General features: G+C 34.4%; 1 protein-coding gene across 3 annotated transcripts in view; it reads left to right on the top strand.

Moving 5' to 3' along the window:
• The window catches only part of LOC112566689 (chromosome transmission fidelity protein 18 homolog), a 49,372-nt gene extending 32,214 nt beyond the window's left edge, over window positions 1–17,158 (top strand). For all 3 annotated transcript variants that reach the window (XM_025243019.1, XM_025243013.1, XM_025243029.1), the window contains 10 exons: window positions 206–286; window positions 2,599–2,710; window positions 3,852–4,022; window positions 5,104–5,253; window positions 8,625–8,755; window positions 10,173–10,257; window positions 12,753–12,802; window positions 13,174–13,243; window positions 15,390–15,465; window positions 16,796–17,158. In XM_025243019.1, coding sequence (XP_025098804.1) covers window positions 206–286; window positions 2,599–2,710; window positions 3,852–4,022; window positions 5,104–5,253; window positions 8,625–8,755; window positions 10,173–10,257; window positions 12,753–12,802; window positions 13,174–13,243; window positions 15,390–15,465; window positions 16,796–16,905 — 1,036 coding nt within the window. In that variant the 3' untranslated portion in view covers window positions 16,906–17,158. The remainder of the gene's footprint in view (window positions 1–205; window positions 287–2,598; window positions 2,711–3,851; window positions 4,023–5,103; window positions 5,254–8,624; window positions 8,756–10,172; window positions 10,258–12,752; window positions 12,803–13,173; window positions 13,244–15,389; window positions 15,466–16,795) is intronic.
• Window positions 17,159–18,144: the final 986 nt, after the last annotated feature.

Genomic DNA, 18,144 nt, shown 5'->3' with positions numbered 1-18,144 from the left:
ATAGGGAAGCTGGAAAACTGATGCATTTAAGGAATTTTTTAGTTAGGAACTGATAAGTACTATTTACAGATACCTTGACAAGAGACCTTATTTGTCGAAAATTATTACCACTTCACTTTCATGTAGTTCCTCTGTTACCAGGGATGTGTTCTTGCATGTGGGTATGTGTGTGCACCAACATTGAAGGTGTAATGTTTATGTGCAGGAACAGGAATGTTGGTACATTTGATCTAGCAGAAGGTAAAACTGAAAATCTGCAGATGAATGTAGCATCTCCCACAGCAAGGTAATTTATTTTATATCATTGCACAATTCTGTAAAAATTAACTTGTATTTATGTTGCCTTTTAGAATTAACTTGTAGGAGCTGGTCCTAAACTGCATTTTGCACAAGCACAGAAATGGCTGTGCATGGGAGTTGAGATTTATTTCTTTTAATTCCATTTCTAGGTGTAGAATAAAGGGGGTAAATGCAGGTATCAAGGAATTTTTGTTTTGCAACTTATAAATGTGTGTGTGTGTGTGTGTGGAGGGGGGGGGATCAAGTCTCTATATATGCTAAATGAATATAGTTTTTTAAATTCCAACTCAGCCATATTCGAAACCATTTCAAAGCTCAGTGTGCCACCGATATGGCAAAATTTCATATACACAATCATGACCATGTTTCTGTTCTAGTTGACGGTACACTGTTTTGAAGAATACGTTAATATAAAAGTTATGTACTAAAAGTCAATTTTATACTGTGGCACACAGGAATATAGAAAACTCAACCGTCACTCCAGTTTTTACATGACTAAATCACCAGAAAGGCAACACTTTCTGCCTGTACTGGAAATCAGTAGCAATTTGCTATTGTGGGTATATGCCTGTGAATGCACAGTTATGGGAAGTCTGTAAATGAGTCATTTGGTCAAGAGCCATGTCAGAGATGATAGCCAGTTGCTCAATTTGACATGGATTTGTTTTAAATTTCTGCCTATTTTCATGACAGGAGTGCTCTGTTCCATACAGTTACCATCTTTCATTTGAATTTATTACAAAAAAACCTATATTTCTTGCAAATTACATCACTTAAATGTTTAAAAATGCTCTTTATCAATGATGGTTGTCTTTATTGTAGGTTAATAGATATAAATATTGAAACACATTGTAGTTCATGCCTCCACTACTGGTTCCGTCACATTGCTTTTCGTCTGTATTGAATGAATTAATGAACCAGATGATAGGAATATTTCAGAGATTTTTTGTTTGTTTTTGTTTTCAAATAAGAATAATCTGGAGTAGGTGAAGGTGAAAACTGGTAACTCCCACTACATGTATATATTATTTTCTTTTCCTGTTGATAAATAAAGAATCTTAACTCTAAATTGTGTGTTTTCCTTGCTGTCATAATATTTATTCATTCCCTGATGCTCAAGATGTAAACTTCTGTGTTAACTGCCCCAGTACAGGTGTTTAAGTCATGGTTTATGGAATAAAACTGACTGGTTGATCTCCCTATTAAGACCCCTCTCATTTGAGTTTGCTTTAAAAATTGGTAGACAAAGAGGCTTTCTTAAAAGGCCCTATTTATATTTTTGAACATGCAAAAAAGAAAAAGAAAAACACAAACAGTTGATCACTATAATTTTATTTTTATAAACAGGACTTCTGCAAAAGGTGGGTAATGAAGCACAGTCAACTGATGTGTGCTGGTAAAGAGACTATACTGAATGGGCGCCAGTCATTTTGACCCAAAACCATATGGTCCTGGCTATGTCAACCCCGCCATGATTAAATGTCCTGTCATTCCAAACGGAAAGTCGAATCGACCATGCCCAGGATAAATGAATGCTCAAGGAATAACACCTGTTTAATATTAACGAATGTCTGCATATACCTTTAATAAGAACATTCAAACTAAAGAATAATGGTGACAAGTTTTTTTTTAAATGCCTTTAAGCACAATTGTGAGATTTTAACTGTCTGCAGATACATTTAATATGAACCTCCAGACTAAAGAACAGTGACAACAGCGGCTTTAAACAAATCAAGTTATATGCCTTTGTGTGATTTGTTATCTGAATGTGTATTGCCAAGCAGCCATTTTTGGTTAGCAAGATGGTGGCTGAAGCTGTTCAAACAAGGCATTGTTCTGTTGATAATATTTGACATTAATTTCTACTCCTGTTATCAGAGATTGACTTGTCTTTTGGGTCTGGGTGGATTCAACTTTTGATGTTAGGCTAATATGGTCATTATGGGGTCAATTCAACTCAGGCTGGTTGGGTGATAGCTATGACTGGAGCGATACAGTTTGGGTTGAAATTACAGGTGACCCGTAGAACATGCAGTCTCTTTAAAAATGTTTTTATTTTCAAGATTTGTGCAAAAAAAGTTGCAATATAGAAGCAATATAGAAGCAGTCTTTTCAACAAGGCATTTAATTTTTCGGTTGGGAAGGTAGTTGTAATAGAGATGACGTTTATATAGCGAAATATGTTCATGAAACTTTTTGGGTCTTAACTAATAGGGGGTCATAATTGGGAAGGTCTTAATAAAGAGGTTTTACTGTATCAATGATAATAATTTGCTTTTCTTCTTGTTGCAAATACAGGTTTCTGCATATTCTTAGCTTGACACAAGCAACAGGAGAATATGAACGTCTTCTAGAAGGGCTTTTTGAAAATTACCTACAAACCAAGAGCAAAGACCCACATCTTCTAAATGTAAGTGCCTCATATAGTCACATTGATTTTGTATTTCTTATTCTTGTGCATGACTGTATTTATCAACACTTAGATGTCTTTCAGGTATACTAATGGTTGAGTAGTCATAAACATTTACATTTCAATTTTCTTCTCTGTATTGCTTTTGAATACATTGTGTTTGTTAAAACATTATGTCTTAATCTTACAAAAAAGCTAAGAAGTGTAAGTCTCTGTGTAAATAAGTTGAGAACTAAAATTTGTGTATTTCTGTGTGTGTTTGTGGGGCGGAGGGTTTGTATATGTGTGAATGAGAGAGAGTTTTTATAAGTCAGTTTCATGAATGTGTTGGTTACTGTTCATTGGGGGAAATGAGCTTGATGAATGTTGCAACTTACCCATAGAGGTATTTTGCTGGACTTCATGGCATTTCATCGTGTCATTTGTTTCCTCCTGGTTAATATATATTTTTAGGATAGATTTTGGGGTAATACTGTGTTTAACAGACCTTACCCAGTCATTAGAAACCAAACGTGTAGTCTTGTAGATCTGTATATGAATATTCAGGATGATTACACTTAAAAATACGAACATTGGCATTTATTTGTTTTCTTATTGCTTAAAAACTGTACATTCTACAAATGAGTATTACTTCATTTTCATCTTTACAGAACATGCAAATATGATTGTTATTTTGGCTAAGAATTTTGCATGAGATTGTGATTTTGTAAATAAATCAGTTCTTTTACACCATTTTCACTTTCCCTAAAAATGTTGAAAATATTGGGTGCTCATGGTCTTTACAGAGCTTACATGTATTTAGCTAAAGGTGCATTTTTTTTTTTTTTTTTTTTTTTTGATGATTATGCTTACTGATTTAGTTTTGATATCTTTTATCAGAGCTTGTTTCCTCCATGCTTCTTGGTAGCACAAAGAGAACGTAAGGACAAAATGAGGGAAGCCACATTTAATACCCTGCATTATATCATAATTTAATATTGTTCCCTTATTTAACTTGCATAATCTTGCATAACTGTCAGTTATAACAACTTGGTGACATTTGTTACAGAGGACTACTTTTAACAGCAATGTAATATTGCAAAAATTAAAAGATGCAGTAAAGCTGTTTAACACAAGTCAGTATTGTTTCATTTGATTGCAGCAAAATTTAGCATCAGAGTGGTTTTGTTTTGTTGATGAGCTAAACTGGTATACATCACATAACCAGGACTACAGCTTGATGAAGTATATTCCATTCTTGCCTGTACTTGTCCACTTCTTGTCTGCAGTATCAGTACCCCAGCGGATAAACTTCCCACATTCACATTATGAGGTTTGCTTTTTTATGCTTAGTTTTAATCAGATATTTAGCGCTAGCATTGAGTGCCACTCAATGCTAGCGCCAGATCAATGGCAGTAGTGTATTCTTACATCAGATCAACAAATTAACAGTACATGGCTTAGTTGTTCACATGTTTTACTCTAAGAACATTTCTTTTTTTTTTTTTTTTTTTTTTTAGCAGTACTAGATTTGTGTCTGTGTAGTAGCTGTTACGTGGATTTGAAATTTTGAAGATTTGAAAACTGTATTTTTTACATCCATATGTTAGGATCCTCCCTCAAGGTCACCACTAGTGATAAAGTTTAAAATGTATTGCACCATTGAAAATGTAGAAGTTAGTTTGGTGAACACTTGTTTTGGCTGACAAGATTGAGAAAGGATTTGAGGCAGATGGTAGGAAATTCATTGTGAATTGAAAAATAATATGAAACCAGATTCAAATGAGCAATTTTTTGTTAGGTTTGTTTTGTTTGACATGGCCTGTGATCACTTTAAACTTTCTAAATATTTATTCTGGCCAAATCTCCAAACAGATGGTGATGGCATTTTCAATCTAGGTCTGGTCATAAGAATGCATATGATGCATAAAGGATAACGAAGACTGTGCATGATATTCATTGCCTATAGAATATTAATTCATCTAAAGCAGTCTTTGAAGATTCTATTTCTGGGTGTGAAAACATGCATATTCCCATTATTAATTTTCCTATTGACTATACTGAGCAGTCATCCCAGTAACACACTTTGGCTACAAAGGCTTCGAACTAGAGCATTCATCAGAATCATTTAATATTCCTTTCTGCTCCCAGGATTCACTATAGCAAATTGACATCTTGGTATTACACAACAATGACATAACTTTCATTGGCAATATGGCATCTCATTTTCATTCTTTTTTCCTGCACAAATGTGATCTTACAAAGGTATGTTTTTTTTACCACGCGATCTTCAGATCTGTTTTGCTGAATCTGCTAGATTCAAGTAAGGAAAAAAAAAGAAATCAGACTGTAAAATTAGAAGTTGTGTTCAAATGCAAGAAAATGCACTAAGAAGAAATTTTGAATTTTTTCAGGTGATGCAAAAATGCAACAGGATAACAGGTCTGCTTGCTACACTGCTAATGGAGATGTTACCAGGCATTCGCAAGTATCTTGACATCCATACTTTGACCCTTGATGTTTTGCCTCTGCTGCTTAACATCATGCAGCCAACACTTCGACCTGTGAGTTTTTTTTATTTTTAATATTTTTTGGGCCTAACAACTATTGATGAAAAAATATTTTGTATGCTAGTCAGTTTTTAGTTGGCTTATTTTTCTATAATTTTTGTGAAATGGAAATCTAGGTTGCAAGACTCTAGTCTTAGCCATTCTAGCAGTGAGCAGGATAAATATCTTTGTGTGCCCTGAGCCAGAGGTCAACTGTGCAGTGTACATGTTAGACTGACTGCCATTACCCTCTTCCATTCATGGCATTTTCAGTTTGGTGCTCATTGTGCTATATTTGGATGCAGTGCATGTATTAAAGTGGAAAGAACGAAGACCCAATTTTTGTTCATTCAGCAATGAAAGAATCTCATGTCTTTGCAGTGAATAGATGTAACAACATCTTCAGCTTTAAATAATCCACAATATGCTCTTGGCACTTTGCCACAGAATGCATCTTGACTTAAGGTTTGGTTGGATCATTGTAAAATTATCCCCACCCATCATTCGCCTAATTGCTGCACATCATCACATTTGATTTATTAAACAAGTAAGTTTATAAATAAGAAAATTCTGCTTCATCTTAATTTTGTGGATGGCATTCCATCATTTCCAGAATATTTTTATAGTATTTATTGGGATGAGATGTAGATATGCAATCAGACAAAATGTATTGTTGACAACAGTGAGGGGATCCAAGGTCTAAGCTATTTAAACCTGTCAGTACTACTGTTGCTGCTTTATTGGTGCAGCATTTGGAAGTAACATTTATATATACATAATGGATGTGTGAGTTTAGGTGTGTTGAAGATGATGCCCAGGTATTTAACAGCAGGGACAATTTCCACTTCCTTGTTGTAGATGACAGTTACGGGACTTGGTGGAGAATTTTGATGGAAATCAAAGACCATCTCTTTGGTCTTACTGACATTAAGTTCTTAGAAATTGTCATTGCACAAAGCAATAAATTCATCCAAAGCTACGAGCGGTCCGGTGGCGCAACAGTTAGCGCTGTTAGCGCCTGTCACCAATACAGTGAAGGTTGGCTGCCTTGAGTTCATTTCTCGTCTCGGGCACGCTGATCTTTCTCTGCACATGGCATCTGTTTACAGGGCTGGCTGCTTGCCGTAATATAGCCTTAGCTGCTGACACGGCGTAAAACACCAATTCCCCCCCTCATCCAAAGCTACACCGTGGGTATCTACTGACTTGCTAAGAGGAGAGAGCAGTGCAGTTTCATCAGAGAATTTGGTGAGATCAGACCCTCATGGTTATTTCAACAACTATTGGTATATAGAATAAACGGAAGCAGCGATAAAACTCAGCACTGGGGTAAGCCGGTTCATGTTGTGATGGAATCAGAAAAACTGCCATTGACAAATACTTGTTGCTACCTGTCGACCAAAAAGTGAATGATTCATGACACTAGCTGGTGGTCTAGGGAAAACTCATCAAGGAGTCTTCTAGCTGGGATATGTGGTTGAATGGTGTTGAAGGCCAATGAGAAGTAAGCAAACAACAGTCGTGCATGGGCTTATTGATTCTCCAGGTGTTTGAACAAAGTGTAGAGGGTGAACTGTTTAGCATCATCATCACTTTGTTTGGACTGGAATACAAATTGCAAGAGGTAAAGACATTTGTTAGTTGCTTTTAGAATCAGTGCTTTCATGACCAACAATGTAAAGGCCACTGGTCTACAGTCATTGAGATGGTAAGCTGAAGTTTCATTCGGAACTGGGACAATGATAGACAATTTCCAAGTAGTGATTTCCAAGAATCAAATATGGAGAGTGAATCCATAGAGCACTGAAATAGGTGTTGGAAAATGCCTCCAAGCTGGTGCATGCAGAATGTAATGTTCTGGCACTAATACTATCTGGTCCTGATAACTTGCGAATATTTACTCGCTGAAACAGCTGCACAACTTGTTCTTGATAAATCTCAACCCTCTGGACAGGATTAAGAGAACTGTTCACAGCTTTCACTTTCACGGAGAATTCATGTGTCTTAAAACGAGCAAAGAAAGCATTAAGAGCATTAGGTAGGGCTTAATGTCAATGTCCTGTCAATGGCTGAGATGGAGATTTTGGCTTTTGAGCCCTTAAACCGATCTCAGCCTTGTAATCTCTCCACAGTTCAGCATTTGGTGGAATGTATTGTTTGGGGCACCTGTCTGAACTTAGGTTTATAAATGGGTACAAGACATACATTGTAATAGTATGACGCACTAAATTGGGCAGGTGTAGAGATCTATAAGCACGTGACACAGTTCCATAGAAGAGATCAAGTGTGGTCTGACCTTGAGTAGTGGGATATGTGACATACTGGTCGTAGGTCTTAAAAACCAATGTTAAGGACACAATGATTGAAATCTCTTAAGATAAATTTAGGAGGGGGGGAAAGAGAGTGAGAGGAAGAATCGAATCAATATTTTTATTGTTTAGGCCATCGGCCCCCTAACGGAGCGAGAGGAAGATAAAACCAGTGAGGACATCCCATCTCCTACTATATTCATAGCAGTAGTTTAGTGTATAGCTTCCACAGTAAATCACATAAGTCAACATTAATACTTATTCTGCTATGACACATTACTTGTATCTATACTTCTGTAATAGTAGCTATGCTTAAGTACAAAGGATATTTTTTTTCATTTGAATTAATAAATATATTTTGCTATGACAGAAATATGTTCTTGAGCACATGCGACTTTTCCACCAGTGTGACTCATGTAACAAATTCTTTTTTATTCACATCCTGCGATTATAATAAATAAAAAATAAAGAACAAGATCAATGCAAAGTTGTGTTCACTGGAAACAACATGTCATCTATGAGAATCTTCGAAAATGGTGAATTTTTAATATGGAAATACGTGCTCTTGCACACGTTGGCATTTTTAACCCTGACTCTAACCCTAACCCTTAAATTACAGAAATTACAGACTTTTTCTTTTTCTGACACCACTCAGCCAAAAGTACATAATGTCTTCAGTCTGCCTATGCAGTCTGGCTCATGGCGCAAGATACTTATCCTTCTCTCAACAGATCTGTCCTGTGAACATTAACCTCATGAAGTTAGATTTTGAAAATTTTCAATTTAAGACATTTAAAATTAAGTTTAAATTCTTTTCTACAGTTGAAAAAAGTTCTAATAAAAACTACGAAATATTGTGTTTGCACATGTTTATGTGTGTGTTGGGTAGGGGAATGTGTCCTTGGATTGTAAGTTGGGTATATAAGGTGTGCATGTGAGTTGAGTGTATGAATATGTTCGAGAGGGTGGGCATGTAGATAATTGAATAAATAGTTTCTGGAGGTTAGGTTCACTTTTACTCCAAATTCCACATCTTGGTAAGTATATTTGCATCCACTTTGTGTGTGTGTGTTTCAGGTGAACACACAGCTGTACAGTGGAAGAGAAAAGGATGACCTTGCTCATCTAGTGCGTGTCATGGTTAATTACAACCTGATATACAAACAGGAACGCACACCGGAAGGCCAATACACTTATACTCTTGAACCGTATGTATTTGTGTTTTGGAATCTCTCTTGGCAAACTTATAGGTGTTGTACAAAGGCTGATTTTTTTATGTGGTTGATAGACATTTTATCAACTGTTATTAAAGTCCTTACAATTGTGTAAAAAACTCTTACAAGGTCCCTGCTTGGCATCACACCTCATTCTCGACCTGGGAAACCTAGAGTGCCTAAAGATTAATGAGATGGGGAGAAAGAGATCAGAGTGGTGGCTAGTTCAGAAAACAGAGTTTGACAAAGTTCTGTACACTCCCCTACTTTCTTTGAATAATCATAGCATTATTCATACTTTCTGATTTTAAAAAAATGAAATTTTTGCAATATAAACTGTAAATTTGTTTTTGCAAGAATTAAAAATGAAAAAATCTACTATGCGGGAAGAGTGGAAGGAAATAGAGTACTACTAAAAAATTTTAAGTTAGAGTAACCTGGCCTACTCCCCAAGAGATGGTGCACTTTATGAATTAAAAATAGCTCCAGTTGTAAATTTGTAATTAAGAACTAAATAACAGTTCAAAATATAAATTGGCTGGTCCTAACTTAAATTCATAATAGCTTCATTGTTAAAAGCATCCATTATAGAAGCTATCCCTCATTCCCACAAAGATGGTCACATACAGACAACGGATGTTCTCCCTCTGCTTCTAAGCAGTGGAACTCTTTTCTACATCACATTCTTCACTCTGACTTGAGGCCACATTCAAACACTCTCAGAAAACATCTGTTCTCAAAGTACTATCCTTGAATTACTATTCTTAATTCCCTTGCAATACTGTCTGTAGTGCTAACCTTCATGTAATGACCCCATCTTTACACCGTTTACAGTACGTACATCCCTTCATACCTTGATCCATTGCTTTATGTTCTAGTCTTGTACTCATCTTTATGGTGTTCAGTGTCCCTATCGTACCTCACCATCTACTGTCTGTTATCTCATGACCGGTCTGCGCATAGAGTGTGATCTGTCTTGGTCATGATGCTGCACGTTTTAAGTACCCATTATTCTTATTATGAAAATATAAATCATTGTAACTGAGCACACCACAGTCAACAGCAACAGTTTAATTCTGCGTTGACTGGGATAATCATCATTACTCATCTCTACTAATGCTGTCACATCTCAAGTCATGTGCCAATTTAAAATTGTCAAATTAATGAAAAATTTCCTGGGAACCTAATCTTGCATATCCAAGCTGCTTGTGGTCCCTTCTTTTGCAGATTTTTATTGTCAAAATGTGGCCTAAATGTCAAGTACAAGGCCAGAGCAAACATTTAGAAGAATTTATTTAAAATTGTATGATGATGTGAAATATGATTATGTGTAAAGTAAAGCAGTTAAAAAAAGGTGTATAACAATGCTGTAACTAAATTTGATGTTTTGCTGTCTTGGCTTTTTCTCCAGGAATTTGGAGGAAGTTGTAAGATTCTCAGGCCTCAAGCAGTACAGACAACTTACCTATAGTGCTAAACAGCTTATAGCCCGAGAGGTAATTTTTTGTTGAACAAGCATTGTGCCACTTTATTTTTATAGTCTTTCTATCTTAAAGACCCAACTGGTCCGAGTTATAAGCAGATTCTGGTAGGTAGTAATAATATAAATATATTCTGTCAATTTCAGCACCTGAAACAAAAAGAGAGACTTTCACCTTAACAAATTAAAAAAAAAAGGAAAACCAATGATATATTTACAGGAATGCTGTTGCAGATATCATTTACTGTGTGCACATTACTAACAACACACTGTGTTGCCAGTCATAGCTATACTACTGTGGCTTGAAAAGTTTAATATAAAAACAGTGTGTACAGCCAGTGTATAGGGCCGTAGTGTGTTTGTGTTATTAGTATTCTTGGATTGTAGTCGGCAGGACATGTGGAGAGGGCAAACTGTGAATAAAGTACTCAAGACTGCTAGTGCGATTATAAACTAGATAATAGTATTGGAACTTTTTGCTGGGATTGTAAACATTGGATGTAATATTGTAGCTATCTTTAGCTGTGTGTCCCCTATAGGGTATTGAGTTGAGGTAGCTGTAAGTTATGCTTATATGTGATGTAGTTTGTAAAGTCCTGAGCCACTCCACAACTTAATAACATGATATACATACATTTATCAAGATAACTTCCAGTGCATTCAACCATGGTAGTTTCCTTATCAGCGTTTGGGCTTTCGAGTATTTTCGGGCAACTTGTTTCAGCCACCAGTCCTGATGTCATACACGGATTTGGGCCCAAATGGAGATTTAAATGGGCGAGGATATCATTTTTATTTAATTTCCTGTTTCCCCTTGTGATTTCATGTTCGAGGCATTAATAAGTAATATGAAAGTCTTTTGAGCATGATATGTGTCAACGTTTGAGTAGGTCTTAAATAAAAATCTTTCTTTCCTTTCCTGTCTTCACCTCGTATATCTCATCTTTGTTTTTTTATCAACTTAATGCAAGTATCTCCCTTTTAGGCAAAATGTTAGCTACAGGTTGTCACCTTTGATTACTTTAAAAAAAACTGTCACAAAAATGATTCATAATTAGCATTTCCTATTGAATTAAGAAGAAACTATGTTTGTACCCCGTTGCAATAACATGTTTTGTTTTAATCTACACTTATCAGCTTACCCCAAATGACATTTCAAAAATGTGTTTTTAAAGTAGTGAAAAGTGGTCACAGTGAAAACCATGACAAAAGTCATTTGTTTATTTACATTAGTAAGCTTAAGTCATCCAAAAGATGACCAAGAATAACTGAAATCACAAGATATAATTAGAACATTAGATGACTTTGCCACGCAGAACTTAAGGAAACACTTGAAACGTGTTTGACTCACTTCACCAGTTTGAAGAAGATTGCAAATCCTGTTGTTAAATATAAATCAGTAGAAATAACTTTAAGAGAAAAGCTGTCATATGTGATGGTTACTTTTTATATAGTTCTTAAGTTCTTGGATTAAAAAAAAATAAATTTGGAAACACTTGACAAATTTGGGACAAGCCAATACATTTCTTTTATGTAATCTATTAATCTGTGCAGATGTGTAGGTCAGATACACACACACACACGGGACATGAAATGTATTGTGTACAAAACATAAAGTGTAACTAAAGTAACTGGCTTGAAAAGGGCTAAACAGTTATTACATAGTAGAGGAAAGAGCAGTAAACTGTAGTTCCTTCTTTCATTTGGGAGGGGTGGATGGGGATTATTTAGTATTGATAGCTATATTTGTGTCACAAATGAAGGAAACAGTAAGGAAAGGGGTAATGTAACAGGGTGAGAAATCTTCTTACATTTTTACATTTTCCTGCATAGCAGGAATCGGTGCAAACAGTGAAAACAAGATAAAATAACTGGAGAAGAAGTTGTTTGATTTGTAGTAGTTAATGGTCTTTTAGCGGCCCTATGCTCCACTGGGGGTGAAAAGGAATAAGAAGAATGGTCTTTTAGCCTCCTCAGGGTAAAGTGGTTATATCCCAGATATAGTTTAAAGCACTAATAACTTTCAAGTTAAAACATCAAAGCAGTTCAAAAATAAAAATCAGGTGTCATAACGAGTTGGAAAAATGTGTTTATCTTGCACAAAATAACTGCAGTTTAATTTGACATTATCAAGTGTGATCATAGAATTTACAATAGTACTTTCTCCGTCCAAAGAAAATTTACATGCAGAGTTTTTTTAATAGATGTAGCCTGATTTGATCATGCTAAAGGTATGGCTAGTGGAAGAGAATGCAGTGTTTTAAAACCTATAATCTTGTCTGAAGCTGTTATATCTGTCTACTTTTTAGTATATCAGACAGGACTAGCAAATGTTGCTATTTTGATGCCAAAGGAAAATATATTTAACCATGTTCTTCTTTACATTGATTTAAAATTTTACATCATAATAGCTATCAACAAGACATTGTGCCATAAAGCACTTGCTACCAGTATCCATTTATGTTAATCCTCATTGATCAAATCACAGTTTCTTTTTTTCTTTTATTTTAGATTGAACTAGAGAAATTGAGAAGGACTGAAGTTAATGTGATATCAAATGTGTAAGTTGTCTGTTTTGTACTAAATTTATGTAGATAAATTTTTTAAAATTACTTTTTATTACAGTTTTTGGGACCAGTTTGATAAGAAATTTTCATAGAAAACATTTTGAAAATGATACTAAAAATGTTCATGCATTAACAATTTTTTTCTATAGTTTGCAATTATCTGATTAGCAAGTTAATGTTATTTATACTCCCTCTGTTAGTGGATTTAAAGTTGGCTTTTTAATCTTTATACCTTTGTGTTTTATTGCTCACAAAATTGTCAAAATTATCTGATAACATTAAAGGAGTGTTATTTATGTACATAATTGTATTAGACTGAAAAATTCAAAAGCTATTTGCGTATGCATATGATTTGTTCTCTCTAGTGAATCATGCAAGTCTGCTGTTCCGAACCACAAACATAACCTATTGCCCAAATCAGTGAATGAAGAAAAGGTAAAACCTTATATATATATTAATGTTTTCCTGATGGCAATTATAATCTATTTTATATATATATACACACACAGTGAAATACATTTATTGTTAGAGGTGTCTTTAGGCATAGTAATATAGTCAAATCTGCCATGTGTGGACCCTCTGACCCATGGACAACTCCCATGTCAAAACATTTTTGGTCTTCATAGATTGTTTTTCAAAATTATCTCTAATTGACAGATGCCTTTAGTGACAAAATTTGTTCCTTTGCCTATTATCACATGTGGACAGTTTTTGCATTATTTTGACAGCTGTATCACCCCATTTTAGATAGTCAAACAGTTCATTATGGTTGGTGTAGCCTGGAGGTACACATATTTTTAGTTTTTGTATATGTGAATTTTGTCACAGTTGTCCACTTGCAGACGCACTGATTTTGAAAGAAAGTAGAATGTGTAGTTATTTTAGTAACTTAGTGTGATCACCTCCCCTTCATGTCATGTTTTGGGTCACAATTAAACATTAGAAAAATAAGTATTTGCTACAAAATGTAATTCAAAATGCATTTTAACAATCAAATTAAGAAGTAACCTGCCCCTACATTCATTCCAGAGTGTGTTATCTTTATTTTTTTAAATATTCAAATAAAGCAGCATACCCTATTCTGCTTTTCCAAACAGTATTTCTCAAGTAGTATCAGGGGGATAATGTAGTATTTGTTTTACAATATAGTTTTAAAACTCCTTTATCATACTGAAATTATTCAAAAATGAATGGAAATAGATGAGATCACAAGATATGTAGCTGTAGAGGATCTCATATGGCCATCTTTTTTTATTTTTTGGCAGCTACACCAAATGGAATTCTGATAGTAAACGACCTAAAGTCCTTAAGAGTAATATAAAGGAAGTAGAGGAATTATTCCACTTTTTAAAGGTAGTATTTACTTCCCTTGAAGCAGTTAAAACCTAAAAAAACAGATTTTTACAGTGTGCCTGCCGCAGTTTAGTGGATTACTTGCTACAGCAAGGCAGCATGCTTCATTTCAGCTAAAGAAAGTGAAATTTTTGGTCTTCTGCTGGAATTTTGCAAACTTAAAACATTTGACTAGCATGGCCTGTTGAAATTATCAAGCAATTAGAACCCATAAAGTCATGATGAAGCAATGGATTATGGCTGCTGATAAACTCATTAAGCCAAACAAAGATAGAAATGGAAAATGAGTTCATTACAGACTTGGAAAACTTAAAGAGAAGAAAATTCTTTTATGCAATATAGGACTGTTTTGTGCAGCATAATCAAAGGACCTGTCTAGCAGACACACACTGATTGCTCCAAGCCCTCCTCTTTCCCTAACCAAATGTTAGATTATATTGTTTATGTAGTTCTGAGATGATATTATCCATGCTTAGATCAGAGAACTTGGGTTTCTTTCTAAACTTTTTTTTTTTTTTTACAAGTTTCTGACTTTTGCTTTTTGTCTTAGCCCTAAAAGGGCTTTTCCCATGCACCTTGTAATGTGGGAAGAAGTGTGTAAAAACACTTCAAGCATTTTTCAACCCTTATTTTCTTATCAACTGTTTTGAAAACATAGTTCAAGATTTCCTGAGTTACAAAAATAAAAATTAATTAAAACCTGAAGCCAGCATCTGTTTAATTGTAGCATTTTTGATATTTTGGTAAAGACATTCTGATGTATCTCTGATAAACAGCATGTACAATTAAGCACTTGTGTTAGGTGATGTATACTCTGTTATGATTGTCTTACTTTGTGAATCTGTGGTGTTTGTGGTTTTAGAAATATGGGAGTTTCAACCACAAGGACACCTATTATGTAGCTAAACATGTTTTCTGTATTGAAAGCAGACTGATCTGTAATAGACCTAGGACATAGTTTCATTAATTATAAATCTTCTAAGCTGATTACACCTTGGTGCAGTGTCATAATCTGGGGCATACTACTTGGCTATCATTATAAGCACTGAAGTGATTGATACTTTATTTCTAAACATTTTCATCTATTTGTCAGTTTTGACAGTTTTTTTTTCCCCTTCACTGTCAGCTTTATGCGGGCACCATTGGTAAATTCAAAACACAATATCTTGAAGTTCATATACAGAAAATGCTAAAGGAGTACTAATTTTATTTTGGTGTTGATTTTCAGATCCAGACAAATTTCTTTGGGAACCTAACAAGAACAAAAAGACAAGTACACAAACACAAAGCAGATATTGTGAAAGGTAAAGACATCCAGTTCTTTGTCATTTGTATTGATTTAGTTTTGCATCCTTGTGTAGACACACATTTTATATGTTAAAATATAGTTCCTGTTTATTTGTGGTTATTCTGTGATTGAACATTTTAATACAAAATTAGAATGTAGCAAATGTATTTTTTCTTTGGAACTTTAGCACAGGTATTCCATTAAAAAATCTTTTTTTACTTGTTTGAAGTTCTGGTTGAAAACAGATTTTATTAACCCATTGATTACAAGAAGTAAAAGCATTATTTCTATATTTCAATCCTATGTTAATAAATTTATACAGTTAAGGAATACGTTAACAGAGGTTTTAGTAAAAATATTTTTGCTTAACTAATTTTTACCTGTGGTTCCACACCAAAACCATTGGGAAACTGGTTAAGAAACCAACTTCATAAAGGTGGTTATTCACTGAAACTGCTAGAAATTAAGCATAAGCTGCCCTAATAGACTGGAAAGAGGCATGTTCATTTCCACCTTTCTGCCTTCCCCTAACTACAGTTCGAACTATTTCACTTCTGTCATCAGTTTCAATACCGTATATAATTAATCATGTGTGGAACAGCAGTCAGCTAAGAAATGTTGAGAGATTTTTTTTGTAGCTCATGAAATTTTGTGGATTTTATATACTTACGCAAATTACTTTTTTTTTTTTAATACTTATATCACTTAATGCATCAACTTGAAATTCTTATTAAAACATTGGTGAGTGGAATACAGTGATCCTAAAGTTTATTGGAATTTTATGCATACAGATTGTGGCAATATACATTTCTAGAGCAACATAATGCCCACAGAATTCCTGATACACTAAAACCTCCCTGTTAAGACTTGCTAAAGTCCACCAAAATTGGTTCGTAACTTAAAGTGGCCATAGTAAGCAGATTAACCATTCCGTTTTCATTCCATGAAGCATGATTTCAAACACCTATAAATTTAACCGAGGTCTTTCTTGGTCACTCTGATTCTTCTATCTCCTTCAAGTCTAAATGAGCATGCGTGTTATATATGAATATTGGTGCATGGCTGTTGGTGATTTAGTCTGCATATTATTTATGTAAAGCACTCTGAACATATCATTGGAAAAGCAAGATATAAATCCTCACTGTTATTATTAAAATGCATGTTCTAAAAATATGATTTGAGTCCAAGAAAGAAATTCCTTCCTTGGTGACACAATCCTTCCTGCCTTGCTTTACTTTACAGTACTAGAGTACTTGAAATGATTATTATTTACATTTTTGTCTCATTAATTATATAGAACTAGTACTGTTAAAAGGATATCAACTTTTTGTCTGTTTGCATCACAGAAAGCAAGGAAGATGAGAAAAATGTCTTGGACACGCTTGTCTGGTTTCACTTCAAAGAAGGGTATTCTAATGCTGTTCGAAGAAATGTTCATATGCATAATCTGCAGTAAGAGAGTGCAAATGTGTGTGTAGCAGCAGGTGAATATAACTGTGATAATGATCATGAACTATTTTCAGAAATTATTCAGTGAAATGTAGTTTTTTGCATGTAAATACAACTAACAAGTAGATTTTGTTCAAAAATACTGTTTAAGGATTTTATGTTTAATTATATTTTCTAATTGTGACTTAATCTAAGTCAGAAAGTCTCTTGGAGAGAAAATTTATAGTAATATTTAGCAAATAAATGTTTTCCTGGCTACATGAAATACTTGCTGTTTTATTTTAATTGAGCAATGTGTGCCAAAAGATGTTTTCTGTCTGTGACATTTTGTTAAGAGCGTTATTCATGGGGCTTGAAAGCTAAGAGGGGTGAGATTCACCTAAAACTGAAGCAAGATTAAAATAACATGGGGTGTTGTTTGCCATCAACATATTTAAAAAAATATTCTGAGGGCATTTTTCCTAGAAATATTTTGTTCATTCTGTTACTATCATGCTTCTTTTTGATTTCTTTGTTAGGGAGCTATATTTTATTAAGGTAAATGAGAATGAAATATTTAATACTAGCATATATGACCAAGAGTGCATACAGTTTTAAAAGCGTTGAAACATTTTGGAAAAACAGGTAACCGTTTTCCAGACCTTGAAAAAGTTTTGGGAGCATTGCACAGTGGATATGGGTATTTCCACAAACGGAAAAGGGAAATCTGTCACACACACACAAAAGAATTGATGAACAATGAACACTGGGACTTCAGCATTTCACCTTCTTGGTGCTAAAGTACGTTCTATTTAAAACACGTACGTCTATAAAATTACAGTAGGAACAGCCATAAGTCACAGTTTTACAGAAAAGTTACGTAGTAATTTTTCGCATTGACCTTTTACTTTTGTGTAATTGATTTAAATGAAAGTAAACAACAGGGATCTAAATTTGTGAAACTTTGTAGCAAAGCACGAATTTCTTAATTTTTTCTAATGCTTTCACGTAACATTCCTCACTCTGGGGATTTTATCTATGGAGCAAGTACTACAAGTTTGACCCTTTAATGTCAGTTTTCCTCATTTACTAACGACTCTTTAACTGCACTATTTATATTTTTGAACGTGATTTCTGAAAAATGTCACAGTCAAGGATAAACAGCCGGTCTCAAGGACTTTGTTTATAAAAATATTTATGTTGAAATAATGAGTTCTGGAAAAATAGTCGTAAATGAAGCACAGTCGACTAATGTACAATAAACAAC

The sequence above is a fragment of the Pomacea canaliculata genome, linkage group LG1 (assembly GCF_003073045.1).
Source record: "Pomacea canaliculata isolate SZHN2017 linkage group LG1, ASM307304v1, whole genome shotgun sequence".
NCBI lineage: Eukaryota > Metazoa > Mollusca > Gastropoda > Architaenioglossa > Ampullariidae > Pomacea > Pomacea canaliculata.
The sequence above is the reverse complement of the archived record's forward strand: the minus strand, read 5'-3'. Positions and strand labels throughout refer to the sequence as shown.